The 22,684-nt window shown below is 34.9% G+C and overlaps 1 protein-coding gene across 3 annotated transcripts in view; it reads right to left on the bottom strand.

Annotated features, from left to right (window-relative positions):
• Positions 1-345: 345 nt before the first annotated feature.
• The window catches only part of acbd6 (acyl-CoA binding domain containing 6), a 35,751-nt gene continuing 13,412 nt past the window's right edge, over positions 346-22,684 (bottom strand). The window contains exons 7-9 of one of the 3 annotated variants that reach the window (XM_016295919.1): positions 21,230-21,308; positions 7,879-7,909; positions 753-781 (exon numbers count right to left, since the gene is read on the bottom strand). In XM_016295919.1, the coding sequence (XP_016151405.1) occupies positions 21,240-21,308 (69 nt within the window). In that variant the 3' untranslated portion in view covers positions 753-781; positions 7,879-7,909; positions 21,230-21,239. Of the gene's footprint in view, positions 782-7,878; positions 7,910-21,229; positions 21,309-21,846; positions 22,165-22,684 lie in introns of those variants that run through there. The other 2 variants (XM_016295911.1, XM_016295928.1) reach the window with 2 other exon arrangements.

Raw genomic sequence — 22,684 nt, 5'->3', positions numbered from 1 at the left:
AACAGAGAAGCAAAAAGAGGTTTTAATATCCATCAAATCAGGAACAAAATTTGTGTGCTTATCAAACTTCCATTCCTCAACGTTTCTCCCAGTTTCAAATCATTTATATCACAATCGGCACAATGATTAACATCTACCATGATCCCGAAGCACTACTGTTCACATTTTATTGTCAAACTTGCTGTAATACAGCAGTTGAAAAACACTGAATTTCATGCATAGTAAAACCATTCTGCATTGACTTCCTAAAGAAATGTTTGCTGGAATATGGTCATGCTATAATAAAAGAACAGCGTATAATGGCAGAAAACCTCTAGAAAGCAAGTAAAAAAGGAGACACCATTGTAAGATTCCGTGTCTTTAATAGTAACAACAGTAACACATTCATTGGAATGTACCATTCTAGGACGGGGGAGGACAGGTTGTCTGAACTTAGCGGTTTGAAAATATAACATCTGTGCTGCACAGCCAAATGGAATCAATGATAGTAGTTCTAGAACTAGTGTCAGTTTGACATCAGGCATGTACCATTTGGATGAGCAGCACAGTTTGTATGAACTTTTAACTGGATGGTGATCATGTGGATTGGGTTTGATTTTGTGGAGTAAGATTTCACAGAGTGAGATTTAGCCTTTAGGAGCAGTGTACTGGCGCAGGAGAGAAGAGATGGCACTAGACTCTGTCACCTCCTCTGGAAGGGAACCTTCTTGATCTTTGATTGACGGGTCAGCTCCGGCCTTCAGGAGTAACTCAACGATTTCTGCAAACTCACAAGCTGAGGCTAGAGAAAGAGAGAGAACACAAGAAAGAAGTATTAATTCGGTTGGGTATATTTGCATTTTGTTGTATTTTGAACAAGGGAGTCAGAGACAGACACACTGCTAGAACAGCACTTTAGGGGCAAATGTTGTGACTTTATTTTCATAATAAGTCAACTTTTTGTGAAATTGTATTCCTTTATTCTAATAAAATTATGAAAACTTAATAACATTACATTTTGATTATTCTAAAAGTACTTTTTCGTCTAACTGCAAATTGTATTTTTTTAAGTGCACTGCTGAACTGATAAAATGATGCTGAGCAGATCTGATACAACACAATAATTCTTAATTTATTGATAGTTGTTTCATTGCAACAAACATAACTATTTAAATAAAATAAATCAAAATTAATAAAATGTGTTACATGGATTTATTATTTTAATATTTGTATAATAAAAATATTTTGTGCTAAATTTGAGGAATTAATAATAATAATATTTTTCCTTAAAATTTTCCTAAATTTTAACAATATAATTTAAATAAAATTCTAGATTCTAACACTAAACATCTACCAGTCAAGGTTATTATAGTTAACTAATACTAAAACCATAAAAAATGGTTATATAACAAAATTTGTTACTATTTCACAAAATAACAAACATTAACTGAAATAAAATAAAATAAAATAAAATTTCAGCTAGTTGTCAAGGCAACATTTAGTTTAACTTGACTTACTAAAATAACTAAAACTGAAATAAGAGTAATTAAAAAAACACAAATATATAAAACTACTAAAACTGTAATTTAAAGTAACTGTAAAGTAACTGTAACTGGAAATGAAAGCAGAATATCAAAATAAAAACTAATTCAAAATATTATAAAAAACTATAATAGTATCCCGATACTAAAATAACACTGCTACCAGTTCTTAGGTAACATGCCACCTTGAACAGAAATGAATTCAATCCTATTTTCTTACCCGTATACTTAAAGTAATTGTTACAGTATGTATGAAGACTGAATGTGCAAGCTGCACCAGTAGTTGAGCAGTACGCTTGCATTTGTGCCCCATTGGCAGTTTGCACCCCATTAGGGGCGGCACTCCTGTAACCCTGTTAGTGTTGCCTGCCACGCTGACGCAGGGACATTCCTCTGAGCTTGAGTGCTTTTTTACGTCTCTGTCAACTACTGCCTTCTTTTAAAAAGGAGGGAGAAATGCTCTCCTTACTCTTTCTCTTAGGTGAGTGGCTGATGTCAGCAGGAAAACCCTGAGGGACAAGAGTGGCTTTTAACCTCAGACCCCTGACCAGGAGAGAATGAGGGAAGGGAGAGGAAAAGAGAAAGAGAAAGAATAAGACAGGAGGAGAAGGAGAAAGAGTAGGCAAGTACAAGAGTGTTCTGAGCATGTTGCTATGTGGTTGCTAAATGGATGCTTACTGGCCAAAGTCAAGAGAGCCCAGCTCAAGAGGGCAAAGTCTCTATGATATCTGGTCTCTATACACGGATCAGGTCCCACTTCAGTGTACACTACCGTTTAAATGTTTGGGGCTCGTATGACTTTTAAGTGTCTCTTAAGCTCATCATATCAATTAATTAGATTAAAAATTTTAATCATATATATATATATATATATATATATATATATATATATTATAACAGTTTAAAATAACTGTTTTCTATTTGAATATATTTTCAAATGAATTCCTGTGATGGCAAAACTGAATTTTCATCAGCTATTACTCCAGTCTTCAGTGTCACACGATCATTCAGAAATCATTCTAATATGCTGATTTGGTGCTCAAGAAACATTTCTTATTATTGTTAAACAGTCGTGCTGCTTAAATTTGTTTTGGAAACCACTATACATTAGAAAGTAATATAGAAAGTAAACAAAGAAAGTTTTTTTTCTTATTGTATGGCAGAAAAAAAATAGAAGAAATATATATATATATATATATATATACTGTATATGGGTTGTTGACGTGACATGGCATTTTCACTGTCCCACAAGATAAAAATGAATATAATTAATATCGTTGTTATTTAAAATGCAGTAAATCATTAACCATTTCTTTGTCCTACATGGACCTGTTGTTATAAAAGCTGCAGTGTTATTAGAATTGTCCTATGGTGTGACTGTCTCAAGCATGGTTCAGTAAATTACAACTTTTATAAATTAAAAAGAAAAGCATAAATATGTTAATAAACACCTCTGGCATAATTGTACAAGTGTCTATTTTAGTAAATGGCAATAATTTTTTTCATTCATATATTTCTGAAAGCGTAGGAACTTTATATATTTTGTCTCTGAAAACCATGTCCTATGGTCTGACACCATATCCTGATTTTAAATTGGCCAATTCCAGAACAAAATTACATTAGTTGAAGGACCCCATTCATGATTATGTTACTGAAGCCCCCTGTGAAGCCCATGACACGTGCACATGGTCGATTTCTGTCTCAGAATTGTTCAAAATGTAACTTTTTTTGGTACCACTACAAAAGTGTTACATTTTGTTGTCCTTTAGTGTGACACCCTTAAATTTTTTAATTAAAACTGCATGTTAAACTACATAATCATGGAAAATGACGCAAATGTGTCTGGCTAACCGCTAATGACAGGTTAGCTTGGAATAGCAAGGTCATTAATTGACAGAAAAAATAACTGTTTTCTATTTGAATATATTTTAAAATGAATTCCTGTGATGGCAAAACTGAATTTTCATCAGCTATTACTCCAGTCTTCAGTGTCACACGATCATTCAGAAATCATTCTAATATGCTGATTTGGTGCTCAAGAAACATTTCTTATTATTGTTAAACAGTCGTGCTGCTTAAATTTGTTTTGGAAACCACTATACATTAGAAAGTAATATAGAAAGTAAACAAAGAAAGTTTTTTTTCTTATTGTATGGCAGAAAAAAAATAGAAGAAATATATATATATATATATATATATACTGTATATGGGTTGTTGACGTGACATGGCATTTTCACTGTCCCACAAGATAAAAATGAATATAATTAATATCGTTGTTATTTAAAATGCAGTAAATCATTAACCATTTCTTTGTCCTACATGGACCTGTTGTTATAAAAGCTGCAGTGTTATTAGAATTGTCCTATGGTGTGACTGTCTCAAGCATGGTTCAGTAAATTACAACTTTTATAAATTAAAAAGAAAAGCATAAATATGTTAATAAACACCTCTGGCATAATTGTACAAGTGTCTATTTTAGTAAATGGCAATAATTTTTTTCATTCATATATTTCTGAAAGCGTAGGAACTTTATATATTTTGTCTCTGAAAACCATGTCCTATGGTCTGACACCATATCCTGATTTTAAATTGGCCAATTCCAGAACAAAATTACATTAGTTGAAGGACCCCATTCATGATTATGTTACTGAAGCCCCCTGTGAAGCCCATGACATGTGCACATGGTCGATTTCTGTCTCAGAATTGTTCAAAATGTAACTTTTTTTGGTACCACTACAAAAGTGTTACATATATATTTTGTCTCTGAAAACCATGTCCTATGGTCTGACACCATATCCTGATTTTAAATTGGCCAATTCCAGAACAAAATTACATTAGTTGAAGGACCCCATTCATGATTATGTTACTGAAGCCCCCTGTGAAGCCCATGACACGTGCACATGGTCGATTTCTGTCTCAGAATTGTTCAAAATGTAACTTTTTTTGGTACCACTACAAAAGTGTTACATTTTGTTGTCCTTTAGTGTGACACCCTTAAATTTTTTAATTAAAACTGCATGTTAAACTACATAATCATGGAAAATGACGCAAATGTGTCTGGCTAACCGCTAATGACAGGTTAGCTTGGAATAGCAAGGTCATTAATTGACAGAAAAAGGCTGAAACGTCCTTTGGTGTGACAGAAAATGTCCTCCGGTGTGACGCCTGTACTGTCACTCCACAGGACAAAGATGTCACACCAGAGGACAAGGTCTCTTTAAAAAGCGTTTTTTGATAATTTACAGTGTTCTTAAAAGCAATAATTACATTAAACTATTTTCGGATGTTTCTGCAGAAAACTTGTACTGTTATAAAGTGTCTTAAAAATAAGTATAAAATGTGGTCATTTGTTTTTGAAACAGAAAGAATTGAGGGAGAGAAATTACTGGAAGAGAGAGGACATGGAAATATAGACAGAAAATTAACAGGGATCCACCTAAGAGAAAGATGCAGAAAGTAAATAGAATCAAAATGATGCCTTAAAAACAGTAGCCATATAGTTTTAAAAATGTCATTCACATCTTGATGAATATAGTTTGAATATCAATCATATTTAGCTGTGCCACACATGTCAGGGGGGCTAGAAAAGTTTCAGTAACATACTGATTGACTAAGAGACTGACTTTTGTTGATGAAAATGATTATTTTTGTTTAAAAAACATGTTGATATTGTTTGTATCAAAATTAAACTTTCTTTCTCCTTTGACATCTTCAAAATTAAATAGAAATAATGTAATAACTACCATTTCTGTACTTTGGTGTGACGTAACGTCCCATGGTGTGACACATAAAAATCTCAAAATATCTAAAAATAAAAAAAATAAAAAAAACGTTGAGTATTGTAATAGGGGGGATACAAATATCACTCATCTTAAAATTGTATAATTTTCTGCAGTTTTTAACAGATGACAGAAAAGTTTGTCTTGTTGTCAAAATTTGTCCTGAAATTGTCCAACAAGTCATGGGGAAAAAATGATGTTAATTATAATTTCATATTAAATAAATAACACTATATGAAAATAAGCGTCTAACAATGAAGATAAAACTCTCTCATGCTATTTATATATTATTAAGAGGTTTTTTTCTTAATTTTTGCTATGTCACACCATAACAAATGTATGGTACAGTTCAGTGAAAATGTTAAGAAAAAACAATGAAAGAATTGACAAAGTTAGTGACATTTAGTGCATTTCTTCTTCAAAAATGGTCTTTTACAAAATAAGCATTTTTTACTGCCTATTTGTCAACTACCTATATATATATATATATATAATTAAAATGCAAATAAAATGAATTTAAATTAATTCTAAAATAAAATAAGAAAAGAAATTAAGTATTGTGTTACAGTTAATATAGTTATATACAGTAGGTACGATAAATAGCTTTTGCTTCTCTGTATATCTAAGCTTTGGATAAAAGCGTTTGCTAAATGATTAAATGTAAATGTACTAATAAAGATTACTGCCTTAGCAAGCTCCACTAGCAAGAAAAAGTAATGTAAGCACAAAACCTCATAAAGGAATATTTCCCCAAAAAAATTAAAGCCATTTTTCAATCAGTCATCATTTACTCACCTTTATGATGTTCATATGACCTTCTTTCTTGTGTGTAATAAAAGTAGATGTAGAAGGTCCAAGCTGCTCTTTTCTATGCAATGAAAGTGAATGCTGACCGGTGACCTTGGTTGTACTTAGTCCCCATTTACTCTCATTGTAAGGAATATCTCTTTTGGAAAGAAAGTCATACAGGTCTATGTAACATGAGGCTGAGTAAATGATGACAGATTTTTAATTTTTGGGTTAACTGTCACTTTAAGCAGGAAGCAGAAAAGGAAAACATTCATATAGTCCATTTTTTTTGTTACTGTATTTTATTTTAGGCACGCGTACGGGTCCTTGGGCCGTAAAGCCCCTCGCGCCTCTGGGGAGCCGTAGAGAAGAAGAATAATTTACAGTGTGCAGTAAACCCCTCAATTAATCATGTGTCAGCCGCATGGCCCCACACAGGGAGAGGTGGAAATGAATTTTCATTCTGTGCTATTCGTCTCTCTTGAGTTCATCGCTTATGTTTATTAGTCACTTTTTTATATCCCATCCCCCCCATCATTTTTCTGCTCCCCCTCCCCAAGGAGCGATCGTCGATGTCCACCCTGCCATGCGACCAACCAGAGGACAGATGGCAAACACACACACACACACACACACACACATAGAGAACAAGGGCCTGGAGGCCACCCATGTGTAGTGTCACGTGACAGAGGAACACTGTTGATTTCCTTTGGGACAACTGGTGATTATTACAGGTTCTATTTACCACACGTGTGGCTGTGGACAAATGTACCCCTGCTCACACACACCTACCTTCCTCCTGTAACCTCTGAAGTGAGCTCAAAAGAAATTCATTCAGAAATCTTTTTTTAAAGATTTTTAAAGATTTTAAAATCTTTTTGAAGATTTAAGAAAAAAAGTGTTAATTTCTTTTTCTTTTTTTTTTTAAGAAATTAACACTTTTTTTCAACAAGGACACATAAAATGGATCAAATAGTAAAGTAATCGATAGTAAAGACATTTATAAGGTTACAAAAGATTTCTATTTCTAATAAATGCCATTCTGAAAAAAATGTGCATCACGGTTTCCAGAAAAATTATGCAGCACAACTATTTTTAACATTAATAATAATAATAATAATAATAAAGAATGTTTCTTGAGCATACTGGAATGATTTCTGAAGGATCATGTGACACTGAAGACTGGAGTAATGATGCTGAAAATTCAGCTTTGACATCACAGGAATACATTACATATTAAAACATGTTCAAATAGATTTATTCATATTATTTTAAATAGTAATATTCACTGTATTTTAATCAAATAAATGCAGCCTTGCGGAGTTTAAAAGACGTCTTTTAAAAAAAAACATTTTAAAAAAATCTTACCGACCCCAAACTTTTGAACAGTAGTGTATAATAATGTCTCGTCGCTCAATTTGGAAAAACGAACAAAATATTGTGTTCACAGTAATGCATATTATGTCAAATGCACTGTGTTTACCAACTTTGCATAGTCATGTTAAAATAGAAGTTGAAAAAGTTGAAAATTGAATACAACCAGTTACAAATAAGATCTGTAAGCGATTTTATCCCAATATTTTTGTTGAAACAAATAGTCAAAAGTTTTTAAACAGTGTTTTAAAACATTTATTCCCATGTAAAGTTGTGCTCCTTGGACTTTAATTTGCAAATGCTTCTTTTCACAAACTATGGAACGAACTGAAATTGTTATATTCTTTTATTTTCATTAGACAGCATCTGTGACATAAAGCTAAACTTTGGTTGCCACAGCATAGTTCTATTCTTACCATAGTGCAGTGCGGTCTGTCCTTCATCATCCTGGGAGAGAAAAGAAAGATGTTTGGAGTTATAAAAGACATCGAACAGTACAACTACTCAACTATTGTGAAACTCTTTAGAAACTTTCTAATCTGTATCCATAATGACTTCGACTCCAAAAAGAACCATAAAACAAACAAACATGATCAAGTGTAAGGCCTGCCTATTGAGTTCAACTACCGCCACATGATACAGCCTAAAACAGGTGATTTTGACTTTGAAAGGATTAAGAACACAGATTAAACATTGATTTCCTGTCAGATAAACAATCAGATCCTTTAACCTCCAAAACCGACTTTTGAACGAGTAACCAGGATCAGAGGAGCTTGAGGACTTTGTTTAGGTGGATACATAAACCAGTTTAATATGAACAAACCTTTGACCCGCGTGCTCAACGAGGCTATGAGGCCATCATGCTGTATGTGTATAAAGGTCTAGGATGATCTATTCATTGTCCCCTGCAGGGACCGTGTCCGATGCATTAGCCACGGAGACTGAGGGCATCACACAACAATAGATGCTTATACAATAGCCCCAATCTGCCTGGAGTGCTGGTGACAAATTGCCACAGCTTGTGGTATCAGAGGTGCGATGCAGAGAAAGCCATATCTAAGGCAAGGATTAAGGATCCTGTGTGTGTGGATATAAATCCAGTGGAAAGCAACACTCAAGGGGTCGGGAAGTTCTGCGGATGACAAGTGTCGTCGGGCTAAATTATATTTTAATTGCCACTTCAATGTGCCTTCTCACCCTAATAATGATGACAAATGGCATTATTGTTTTGGCTGGGTGGTTGTTGGAGATCATCAGAACCCAATGAGAACTACAGAGGGTTTTTATGGCATGTCGCACGTTTGCACCTCTGACACAACATCAGCCTGCATTATCCTCCATAGACAATTTCATTAGCCCACAGTACAGACTCATGTACAGAGGATTTACTCTACAAGTCATAGTGATTAAATAGGCATCTGACAGTAGACTTGTTGAAAGGCTTACAGTGCAACACTAACAAGCAAAAAATACAGAACTATTGAATAAAATAGAGCATTTTAATTAATGCTGAATTTAACACGTTACTTTTCAGTACCGAGTTAAATATAAGCATATTTAATATATTTTCCAGAAACGTCGCACCTGACTAGAAGTCACATCAGGTCAAAATGTCATTGTTGAGAGTTTTTTTTTTTTACAAACATTATAAACCCTACAAACTTGTATTTTAGTTCCTTTCACTCCACAATTTTAACAGTATTCAGAATAGAACAGAAATTTGAAAATCAAGTATAAATGAATATAAATTAGTCTATTAGTATAAATTACATATATTAAGTGGCATTCTGTATAAATAACTTTAATTATAAACACAAAGCAAAAACTAATTTTAAGTGAACGTGAAACAACCGGCATGTAGGAAATGCACAGTACAAATAAACTTGCACTCACGTACTTCATGCGCATGTGCTTGACGTTAATAGTATATAATATATCAGTTGCTTTGGAATATAAGACGCAGTACATTTCAGATGATAAAAAAAAAAGTGTTTTTATGTTCTGGAAAATACGGTATAGTAACATTTCTCTGTCCGCCATCTTGGATGGATTTTTTTCCCACTGAGCTTGTTGCAATGCATTCTGGGAAACATGATGCTACTAAACAAGGTATTTTGCGGATTACTTTTTGAAACAGACTTCACATCAGGAGAGCCTATAATGCCTTAAAATGCCTTAAAAAGTGTGTTTTGGAATAGCCATTATCAATTATCCAAAAGTGATGCTATCGTTCACAACCTTGTTCTTTTAAGCTGCAACTGAGTGACATTTCTTCTCCAAAGCAGTGAGCCAAGGCTGATGGCCTTGTCAATCTGGTGCTGCTAAAGTCTGATCCCATTGTTCCTAATAGAAAAATCTTCACCGCACCAGGGCCAGGGCTCTCAAATGATCCTAGAGTCAGATGCTATTGTTTATGGAGAGGCGAGAGAGCGACTCCAGGGGCTCTCTGATTGGATTAGCTGGTTAAAATCCCACTAGACGAACAGAATACTGATGCAGTCTCTCTCCTCACCTCTCTGATACAGTTACTTCTCTCGAAATAAAATGCGACAGACTGTTAAAAAAAAAGACATCGCTTTTTTTTGTTTGCACACATTTTATTTTAATTTTCACATTTTCTTGTGATGCAAGAGAAGATAAGGACGCTCATCCTAGCGTTGACCATAGTTCTCACCAAAATACCATAGTTACTACAGTAATTTTTGCAAACGGTTTGATTTTACAGTTGCAACAATAACTATTAACTATGTTATTCTGGTAGAACACATCTTTGTAAGGGAAACATTGTAACATAAAATCATATTATAAATATATTTCTAAATATAGAAATCAGTCAATGCACATATTTTAGCGTTATGACACGCACTGTAAAAAAAAACTGTAGGAAAAAAAATGAGCAAACTTCTTTTTCCTTCTCGATAGAATAAAGAGTGGCAGATGTTTATGCGAATGGCCGATACAGTATATGGAGATGCACATAAATACATATATCCATAATTAAACAGTGAGGGCTTTACAAAACATAATCTTCTTTCATTAATCTTGTATGCAACATCTGCATCGGCCCAGAGCGCTGGTTCACAGCTAGTGCATGGAGACAAGAGGCAGTGTGTGGATGGAGACAGCAGACAAACAGGTTGGCTATCACATAAACTACTATGATTCATGGGAAATGGATATAGACATACACATGTTAAAGCCAGTCTATCCACACCTAGTTTATGTTTATAGTTTTAGAATAATTGCAAAATCATCTTATATTTTAACGGTTCAATCCTGGGATTCACTTTAAACAGTACAGAAGGAATTTACATGTATGCTAGACACTTACACTTCACTATCTGATCCAACTCACTCGTAAGAAATCAAAATATATTAAATCAAATAATTAAATATAAAATAAAAAATATCAGGCTAATTTCCAGTGTTGCAAATGAAATACATTTTTAAATGGAGTATTTCAAGTTCTATATGCAGCTCTGTGTGTGTTAGTGCATATGTGTTCATGTATGTTTGAGCGCATGCTTATATGTATTTATGTGTATGCTCGTGTGAGGGGGTCATAGACTAATGTCTCTAGAGCAGTCTGATGGAATCAGGCATAAAATGGATTGTCCTCTATTTGGTTTTCAAGGGAGAAGCAGAAAAGTCAAGTACGAAGCCAGCATAGCATTTTTCCCAAGCAAACTTTATCCTAATCAGGAAGCTACGTGGAAAGAAACTCACAGACCTCTAGGTTTCCTTGTGTTGCAGAAAACACATACAGTATATCCCTCAGACACATACGTGAGAGAATACATATATAAATATATATATTTATAATTGTATGCAAAAACCAATTCACATCCCAATGTGGATCATAGAAAACTATATTATTGAAAGACAGAAAAAAGCAGTAGGGTTCAATAGTCCATGATGAGAACCTGTGATTCCAAATTTAAACACATTTTTCTACTCTTGTTTTTATGCTGACAATAGCAGGAAGTTAAATTCATATAATAAAACAAATTCAAAAATAAAACCTATTAAGCAGCACAAGTGTTTTAAGATTGATAATAACAAGAGATGAACACCAAATCAGTATATTAGAATGATTTCTGAAGGATCATGTGACACTGAAAACTGGGGTAATGGCTGCTGAAAATTCAGCTTTGCCATCACAGGAATACATTACATTTAAAAATATACTCAAATAAAAAACTATTAGTTTAAACTGATTAAATAAATGCAGCTTTTCTGAGCATGAGACTTCTTTAAATAACATTTAAACAATCTTACCAACCGTATACAGGTTGGCATACAAGCTTATAAAATCGAAATTCTTCTAGTCACACCAACAAGCCATCACAGACCGGCATCAATGACCAGAACACTTCTCTTTCCCATCACTGTCATTCTGTGTATTTCAATCCATTCAGGTAGCATAGTCCAATCAGATTAACCCAAAGAGGAATACCTCAAAACAGCCCTCTGATGCAAACACAGAGGGGAATTTCACAGGAAGAAAGAAAGCGAAAAAACAACAATATAAAAGAGATTAGTGGAATAAGTACAGTGTATCAGGATAAAGTGAGGAAAAAAAGAGAAATAGTGAAGATGAGGTGAAATGTAATAGTAAAACGGATTAGACTATGTTTAATGTTTCTGCGGCGTCTGTGGTAGCGACTGTACAGTTGCACCATCTGTGTAGGCTTCAATGGGAGCTGGCATACATACGCTGCCCACCAGGTCACTAAAAGCTTTCATGTTTTCAAACCAGCACAACCCGGCGGCTCCCTGTGGCATATGGTAGGTGTGCTGGGAACCACCATCACAGCTTTATCTAGTACGACTAAATCTCTCACAGGAACACCCTTTCTCTCTTTATCTCCCTCTCTCGCTTGCTTTCTTTCCCTCTGCTGTCCCGGACAGAAACATTAAACAAATGGGGAAAAATGCACATGCAATTATGATTTATGATGACTGTATTCAGGGAGCGCAGGGGTTTTTTAATGACCCTGGCAGTAGACAGGAGGAGGAGAGAGGGATAGACAGAGGAGTGAATCGATATAACCACACGGCATTCATATGCAGATACGCTTATGATGAGCAGGTGCCATTAATCAGAGCATGTAGAAAATGCAGCCGTATGCATGATCATAACACCTACGGTCTTGCACTGATATAATACAAGATTTATGAATATCTGGGTTCCTTTACAGCACAGAAGTTCTTGATGATCTGTTGCATATATTAAACTGAAGATATTCAAGTTGCGAAGAGGAAACAGTTGCATGTAAACATGTATGGTTATTGCTATTATGCAGCATCTTTATTAATGTTAAAAAATGAATAAGCTGGTCTAAAATTTAAGGAGATATTTCTATAAAAGAGTAAAATAAACTTATAAAAAGAAATATGCTTTTTTCCCAGGCACTTAACTTGATTTTCTTAAACATTCATAATTTCAGCTTTGATAATATTAAGAAACATTTCTTGAGCAGCAAATCAGCATATTAGAATGATTTCTAAAGGATCATGTTACACTGAAGACTGGAGTATTGATACTGAAAACTCAGCTTGCCATCACAGCAATAAATTACATTTTAAAATAATATAATAATAATAATAATGAAATAATATTTCACAATATTAATGTTTTTTAACAGTATAAAATGAATCAATCCAGATAGAAAGTTTTAAAGTGAGAAACACCAATTAATACCACAAAATATCAAAGAATTCATTAACTTGATTTTTTAAAATACTTATTTATGTTTGTACTGTTTTCTCACCATAAATTATGCAATTTCCTGAAGGATGATGTAATTAAGGACCTTAATAGATTAGCAATTAAAGGTCCCATATTGTACACCTTTCTGGAGTTTTATTTGAGGTTTTGATGTCCTTAAGAATATATATTTGCGGTATAAGTACCAAAAACCATCTCAATATATTTTTACAGCTCCTCTCTCAGGAGCTCTGCTGAGAACAGGTTGATTTTGGTCTGTCTAATTAATATTCATGAGCCTCTCCTTCTGATTGGCCTGTTGTTTTCTGAGTGATGCACGGCCAGGTCAACCACAATTAACTAGGGTCAGCCGACGTCACAGTGCTAGCTGGAGGCAGCAAAACAAAGGGGAAACTGGAGGCGGTTCATTCAAACCAGCGCAGATTCGGTTATATAAGGAGCTTAAAATATCATCTTGTTGTGATGTTGGGTGCCAGAATCGATGTAATACAGCCTCAAATTAGAAATCTGAAAAACGACGACAGCTGTGGTTAAACGCGATAAATCGAGCAGACTGGACAGAAACGATCGTCAAAAATGCTTGCGTTTGCAGCGCACATTTCTTATCAGAAAAGGTTCAATAAAATATTGTCTTTTGTTGTTATGTGCGCGTCTACAGATTTCTTGCCATATGTCTATGTTTCTTGCATCTCACGACTATGTCGTGTATGAAATTATGTCTGTGTGCATGCATGTAAAACAACAAACTGACGATTTATATATAATCATTTGTAATTGTATATACATTGTTGTGATTAATTGTGGCTGGAACAATAATGTAGCTGTAAAAATAGTTGCCTGCTGCAATTGAAATATATATACATCATCATGACTAGATGGACACGGAGAGTTTGTCTTTACTATACTAATGTTACAGGTCGGCCGATCTGGTTTCGTGGTTAAAGTTAACCTTTTCGACATGTTTCCGTGTTGTTGTTGCTCAGCAAAAGCATGGACACGATGTTGTCTGGGGGTTTGGCAAAAGGAGAGTGGGACTGTGGGCGGTGCTCGGGGTGGTGACAGTAGTTCTGACGTCAACGTTTTACGGAAGTCACAATGATTCGTAAAATATAGCTAGAACTTTAAGCAGGCTGCGTGAATTTTACTGTGGACCGACTGTTTTGAAACTTACATGGTAGTTAAATAGCCCCTAGACCTCAGTAATCGTGAAAAAAGCCTGGACATTTCAGTTTTGACAATATGGGACCTTTAAAACAATATTCTCAAAATTAACATGGTTTTGTTTAATTTTCGATTAAAGAAAGGAAAAAATTAAGGAACACCTGAAATAATTCTTAATAAAGTGCATAACACCTGCGGAAAAATAAAAAAAAACTTCTCAAACCCAAGTAGAAAACAAACACTCCTATATTTACGTGTGATAGTGTTATTAAAGAAAACTAGAGAAAACTTTACTTAAAAAAAAGTTTCATATTTTAACCAACATATTGACACATGAAAATACGGCATAGTAGGACTGACCCATAGGAGTGTGCACACAAGGGTACTTTCTCGTTCGAGAGTTGTGATAAAAGGATCAGGTGGGTGGACCGCTCCTAATTGAATCTATTTCACCTCTGTGTGCAGTGTGTTAACCTTGCCAGCCAGTCTGTGTGTGTGAGGGTTAGCCTGTCAGTGCATATCACTCAATCCCAAAATGTCCCTCTGTAAAGATAAGGTCAGGCTTTTCCCCTCACAGTACCATCTCAAAACACTCAAGCATCTCGACTGAGGGCATCCATCACACCGCAATCAATTCTAAACACAATGCACAAAATTAACGCACATCAATTCTGTATTAATGCAGAATGAGTCTATATACAGTATGAACAGTTTTACTCACAGTTTGGATAATAAAATATATTATTTAATGGATGAAATTATTGCAGTGTAATTATTTATTGAACACTGGTCAATTGTTAGCATACTACTGTTGCTGCCATTGCATAAAATAAATAAATCTTACTTTACTAAATCCTTATTCCTGAGAATAAATATGCACCTAAATTGAAATTAAAAACACTGACATTATTTGTATGCGGATGTCTTGCTTGTCTTAGAAGTAAAAAAAAAACACAAAACGAGAGAGATAAGGAGAGATATGGAAAGGCGTAGACATTGTTTCCAAGGAAACACTTATGGAGGACAAGGCTGTTTAAGTTGGCTGTGATATTCAGAGGGAGATTGATTAGTAGCAGCATGACTGATTGATTTTTTTTTTCTTTTACAGTCAATCCTCGAGGCAGAACAGCGTTCACCTCTCTTCTCTCTAATGCACAACAGCATACGTATGTTAATCAGCTGCATAACCAGCACTCACGCCTTCCTAACAACTGCATTAAATCATTGTCTGGGGTTTGTTTTTGTTCTTTTGAATTAGTGACTCTCTTTTCCCATTGACAGTCCTTGGGTAAACGCAGAACATTTAAAAAGAAGCGCAAATGAAAACAAAACACATTCGTGGAATTCAGTCCCGCCCCCCTCTTGTCAGTGTCTGCGTCCACCCCAAGGGACGTCTTAGGATCCATTAAGCAATTTCGCATGAGCCAAGAGTGGTGGAGAATTACCATGGGCAAGTCCAGGATCATCAGAGCAGTTCAAAAAGAAATACATAAAATAAATAAATGCATAAACCGCTCTAATATGAAAATCAATGTTGCAGGCGCAGCTAAATCGCTGTGGGGGGAAAAACTAATAAACCACAGGGCAAGTTTTGCCCCTGCTGGGAAATATGCTCAATCTCTCTCTCTCTCTCCCTCTTTCTCAGCACACAGCTGTGGACAGCTTTAATGTCCTTCACAATTTATGTGGATGGTTTGAAAACAGAAAGAAAACTGTTGAGTGTACGTATTGTGGCAAGGCGGCAGGAAGAGGGAGAAACAGATGGTTCTGGAGAGGCTTTTCATCAGAGGAGTTTAGCTGCCTGCGGCTAGAATGAAACACTTCGCTGAGACTGAATTGAACCTGCTGATAGCGTCGTTTATTTTCACGTGCTTTCTGCATTTTAGCACACGATTGACTGAAGGAATTATGCAAATCAGGAGATGCCGCAAAAATATGTGCGGAATTGCGTGATTTTGGGGCAGGGCATTTTGCAGGCCAGTCTGGGGTACTTTAATGCAGCAATGTGCCAGTGTTTTTGTTCTTTAACACATTTACATGTGTATTTTTCAGATGCTTTTATCCAAAAAGTGACTTTTTTTTGGTATCAAACCCATGACCTCGGTGTTGCTAGTCAAGTCAAGTCACCTTTATTTATATAGCGCTTGATCCAATACAGACTGCAATACAAATTTCTACTTTTTGAGCTGTATCAGCTCTTTAAAGTAAAGTAGTTTTTCACTTATTCACTTACAATGCGATATAAACATGGACTGGTTATAATGTTTTTCTCCATCCAGTAATAATCATAACTTGATAATTGTCGCTGCTACAAACATTCAATCATTTAAACAAAACAATGTTAAAGGGATACTCCACCCATAAATGGAAAATTCAGACATCATTTACGCACCCTCACGTCGTTCCAAACCTGTATGACATTCTTTCTTCTGTGAAACATAAAAGAAGATATCTTGAAGAATGTTGATAACCAACCAGTTTCGGTTCCCAATTTTCTTTGAAATATTTTCTTTTAAGTTCTACGGAAGAAAGAAAGGCATGCCGGTTTGGAACGACACAAGGGTGAGTAAACGATGACAGAATCTTCATTTTCTGGCTTTAAATGTGACAGGAAAAAAAGTGAAACTTTTGTGAATAATACACTATAATAATAAAATGAATTCTGTAATAAACCTCTTTTACATAAAAAGGAGGTGAAAAGAATGACAATTATGCGAATGCTTACAGGATTCTTGTAGCTCTAAGAGCAAAGCATAGCACTAGGAACACCAAGGTCACAGGTTGGACGTCCAAGGAAATGCATGATGAAAGCAAATACAATGCCAAACATAAAAGTTAATAATAAGCTTGAAACGATTCGCAAAGCATTTGTAAATCACTTGTCTGCAAGGGAGTCAAACATGAACCATAAACAAACAAAACAACATTTGATTAAATCTATTTCACCTACTTGAAAAACAAAGTGATAAACGGCACAAAAACATGGAAACAGTTTTTTGCTTTCACTAAAATGAATTGGGCTTCACAATACTCGCCGAACTAGCAATCAAAACTAGAGAAACCAAAATCACTGACTGCCCTGTAGTGCTGCTCACAGTTTCATATGTTACCCTACAATGATTAGAATTTGAACAGCAAACCAGCCTCAGATCAGAAGCAAAACTCTTCTGAATGAGCTGTAAGTGTGTGTTTCACCCCGTGCGGCTAAACCCTCCAACCATTGAGCCCCATTCTCATGCAGCTGGCGATTGGGCGCCTCTCCTCGCCAATCTTATGACAGATTGCCTTGGGTATTTGTTATGACCTGGAGGATAAAACCATTTGTTATAGTGGACCTGTGGCAGCAGCAGAAGGACCTGAATGTGTAAGAATGTTCTCAACAGGGAATTTTAAACAGTTGCTGGGATTAAGAAAGTGTGTAGCCAGAACTTGAGAAACACAACCATTTTTTTTAAACCTACCTAATGTGTACGTCTTCCAACTAAATCATTTCATGCATCTTTTTAAAATAAAATTATGCAACTGGTGACATTTTGTAAAACCAGTCAAACCCTTAAAACTGCTATCAGGAACCTACTGCACAAATGCAAAAGCTTCAATTATCTCTCCATTTCCACAACGCCACTAAATTACCTGTAAATAAACAGCATCCCTGCTCTGTCCCAAACAATTCCTCACCATGAACTACTAGTAGCCCAGGCAGATATTTATCACTATTGATCTACCTGGTTCTCGCCAGGGCCTTTTGTTCTCTCGGCTCCAGGCTCTGACCTCAATTAAGTTATGAATTTCAATCTGATGGACTGAGAGCGCGTGGCCAGTGCAGCCGTGCAAGAAGGGGAGTGGATTAATTAGACACAGTGGCTCTGGGATTCACCCTCTACTGCTGGCTACTCGTGTTGTTTTCATAAGAAAACGCACACAGAGAGAGAGGAAGAAGAAAGATGAGAGAGAAAGACAGAGAATTAACAATAGAAAAAAAAGAATGAAAACATTAGCTCAATTTTAAAACTGCATTAAACTTGAACTTTCAAGTCCACAATACATCTAAATGGCAAGTGGCAAATGAGTTAAAATACCAAACTTGACTATGAAAAAGCTTGCATTTCCAGAACGTAATGCACTTTCGAGGCAGCAAAAAAATATAAATTATTATTAATTAATGACCAATCACAAATCAGTATGCAAACAGACTTAAGAAGGTAGACCAACTGCAATTTAGCTTGCATAATTTATGGTCTGTCACGGGCTGTTTTGGATGCTTAGATGGATTAAACATTCTATCAATGAGGATGCCAAGAATTTTGAATCTTCAGTCTCAAATTTCTTAGAAAGTATAACTTTACAATAAAAAATTAAAAAGCATACTGAAATTGCCATTTTACACTGAGAAAAAAATTGGTGTATAAACAATTTTCACTCAGAAATTGCTAATAAATTTCACAATTACAAAGAAACGGCAAGTAACACACTGAATTAAAAGTGAATTTTTGAAGTAGAAAGACTGAAATGATTCTGTAAAACATATCTTTTTGTATGTTTTTATTTATTAATTGATTTTAAACAGTGTACCAAGTTTTATGTCAAAGGCTGAAATTATCTACAAAACAATGTTTGAACTTAGCCTGTACATAAAGCAATTCAAGCTAAATTAATTGTGGAAGGTTTATACTTGGGACAGACTATTTTTAATATTTGTAGAAATAATTTTCACTCAGAAATTGCTAATAAATTGAACAATTAATTAAAAAGAAACAGCAAGTAACACATTGAATTAAACATACAATTTTGAAGTAGAAATATTTTCTTGTACGTACAACTTTGAAAAATCACTTTTTTTTACAGCGTACTTAATTTGAATACTAAAAGAATGTCACTACAATGCTGCCTTCCAAGCAATGCAGAAAAATATACATTATCTAGAATGCGAATCAAAACGATTTCACAGAAGTTTCACCAAAAGTGTTATGGGCTTGCAAAACATCTGCCCCTGATTGAATAAAGAACAGTTTAGAAATTTGTGAGTTTGTATACATCCATTTTAAAACTGAAAATACAGCTGGTAGGTGCAAGATTGCAGTAACACAGGTTGAGCTTGATCAACACCTATATGAATCAAATCTCTGATAAATAGTGTTTGTGTTCTGTTTGGTATTTACAGAAAACTGGATCCTTTATCAGCATCAGCAGCGTGAAGGTGTTTACACTGGAAGTGTCAAAGTTGCACCACGTCACCTCTAAAGCCTCACTAACATGGACCAATCAGCTGTGAGCTTGAGGTACTACTACAACATATGTAGACTACCATTCAAAAGTTTTTAAAAATAAATTAATACTTTTATTCAGCAAAGATTTAAATTGATCAAAAGTGACAAATGCGGTTCTTTTAAATGTATAGAATACTGAAAGAGATCACAATTTCCACAAAAATCTTAAGCATCACAACTGTTTCTAACATTGATAATAATAAGAGCTGTTTCTTAAGCTGCAAATCAGCATATTAGAATGATTTCTGAAGGATCATGTGACACTGAGGACTGTAGTAATGGCTGCTGAAAATTCAGCTTTGCCATCAAAGGAATAAAGGAAAAGTTATTTTAAATTGTACTAATATTTCACAATATTACAGTTTTTACTGTATTTTTTAGCAAATGAATGCAGCCTTGGTGAAACATCTTATCAGTATATGGTTAAAAATTAAGGCAAGGTAGCCAAACACAAAAAAATTTCAATCACAAGCTGGCCTTTAACGATTAGAAGTTATCTAAAAAAAATTATAATAATAATTCCATGCAAAACCATCAAAACATATTTGTATAAATATAAATCAGATTTCAGATATTTAAAAAAAATAAAGGCATGTCGTGACAAAAGCACAATGGATGCTTTCATTATAGACAGCTTCATCGATTAGTTTTGATGCGTCACGCCACATGCCAGTAGCACACATAAACATACATGCACAAACACACACGCAGTGTGGGTTTCATAGTTGACTGTGTTCTACTTCCTCTGCAGTGCAGTTGAAAACAACAGATGCATGAACTCATGAACACGGATTTTACCAGTACAAATCTAACTCTACCACACATGAAACGCATTCTATGAGCGTGAAAAACGAGTCCCCCCAAATTCTCCCATGTGTCCCAGTTCTTATGCAGAGAGAACTGAATATATGTTGGCGCTGTGATGTTGTCCAGGTGGCTGTTGACAGGTGGCATATGAGCTAATCTGAGAGAACAAGGGGACTTTTTACTCCTATTGTGGTTCCCCTTGATCCAGGATTACACCAAAACACCACGATATTCAAACTACCACACTCTCCACAACCACCGCACCCATCATCTGATTAATTGCAATACAATTTTCATTGAAGACATAATAGCATTTTTTCCCCTCCCTTCCCCCTATTTCAATCAACAAATTAAAAATATAAACCACTTTTATCTTTATTTAACACTAAGCTGAAATCGGATCACAAGACAGATGCGTGAAAACGCTGCCCTCGCCCACAGTTCATGGTTCTCCATTATTCACTGTTGGTCTATTGTAATATTTTTCATTTATAATGTTCTACCTTTAGTCTTGTATAAGTATCAGAAAACATTTATATATAAGAAAATACATCGAAGCTATTGGTGTTTTCTTTGTGCGCTTTTCAAATGCAGTCATGGCTCACACTTGAACCTAATGAGTGGCTATGAAGTTTTATATTGCTATCAAATCACACTTCCTGAAAGTATTAACATAGGATAATAATTTTGGCAGGAGCAGTACCATGATTTAACACAGCCATATTTTCTCTCATGCCACCTGAACGCTACTTAATAAATCTGCCCTCAATAATTCTCCTGCTGTAGTCCAGCAATATTCACCTTCTGCTGGTCAGTGCAGTAACCCAGAACAGAACTTTGAAGGAAGTCTGTCGATTATACATGGCTGTTGGGGAACCACCTTTGATCCAAAAAAGCGACAAAAACAGGCCAATTTACATCCAAAGTAAAGTCAAGTAAAAAATGTATTTCCAAGGAAATACAATGCTTGGCTCCAAAATATACATGTATTATACATTTATTTATTTTCACATATTATAACACGTAAAATATTTAATGATACATTTTATTATATATATCTATATACGTATATATATGTGTGTGTGTGTGTGTGTGTGTGCAACGACCTGTTATTATGTACACAAGAACTTCATATGATTATATATGCTATACAGAGCAGGTGATAAAATGTCTGTTACATATAATATGATGCTATGTTCTCTATTGAAGCTCTAGTGGGGATTTCACATTAGTCTAACTGTTAAAATACAACAATAGAACAGTGTTGATTGTCATCTAGGCCAAGCATTTGCTCTCCACCCACACAATTAAGGTCCACAGACACCAAAAAATAAATAAATCAAATCATTTAAAAAAAAAGAGTCATTTGCAAATGTTCTGATTATATGGGTTGTATAATGCAAACAATTTGGCTGATTACTTCCAATTGATTTGTCTTAGAGAGAATCAGATCAAGCTAGTGACCGCATAACTGTACTTCACCGTATTAATTTCCCAATGCAGTATTCAGCCAGTCAGCTTAAAACAAAGCTAAATCTGCCATTATGACCTGTAGTGTTTTTTAAAATACAGCTACCTGCTTATAGTGTGTTGCTTAGTACCCACTGAGATACGCTGATACGATATCCCCGTAATGATTAAAATACAGACGCTGCTAAGCTCAGGGATGGAGGATGGCAGCAGGACTTCCCAGTTCACAGTTCTCTCAGATTAGTAAGGATGAGGGTCTCTCAGCTCTGGGATCAAAAAGTAAAATATGTACTTCTCCACAAAATATTTAGAAGTTCACAGTATTTCGCTCAATTTTGAGATTTGCTGAAGATTACATTTAAGACCGCTATTGAATTATCAGGGTTTTTAAAGTGAAATTCACTTTATTTGCATTATTTAGATTAAGATGACAGCAAAGGTAATCTGAATGTAAAAATATAGGACATGAGCATGCACAATTAAATATTCATTATCAACTGATACAATAAAAAAAAGAAAAGAAAAGAAAACTCTTATATCGACCTATAACCAAAATATGGTGCACCCAGAATACACAATATATTTGTCACCATATTGGACCCAGTATTGGTCAAATTTTAGGACTTTCAAATAAAAAAAAAAATTTCAAGAAATTAATTGCATGGCATGCAGATTAATTAATCTAATTAATTAAATGAATCTCAGAAGTTTATATTTTTGTTTTATTTCATTTAATTGAACCTAAACTCATTACTTGTCTAACAGTTCACAGCAATCCATTTTGAA

Source organism: Sinocyclocheilus grahami, unplaced genomic scaffold (genome assembly GCF_001515645.1).
Source record: "Sinocyclocheilus grahami isolate Dianchi unplaced genomic scaffold, SAMN03320097.WGS_v1.1 scaffold16.1, whole genome shotgun sequence".
Taxonomy (NCBI): Eukaryota; Metazoa; Chordata; class Actinopteri; order Cypriniformes; family Cyprinidae; genus Sinocyclocheilus; species Sinocyclocheilus grahami.
This window is presented reverse-complemented; position numbering and strand designations above follow the sequence as displayed.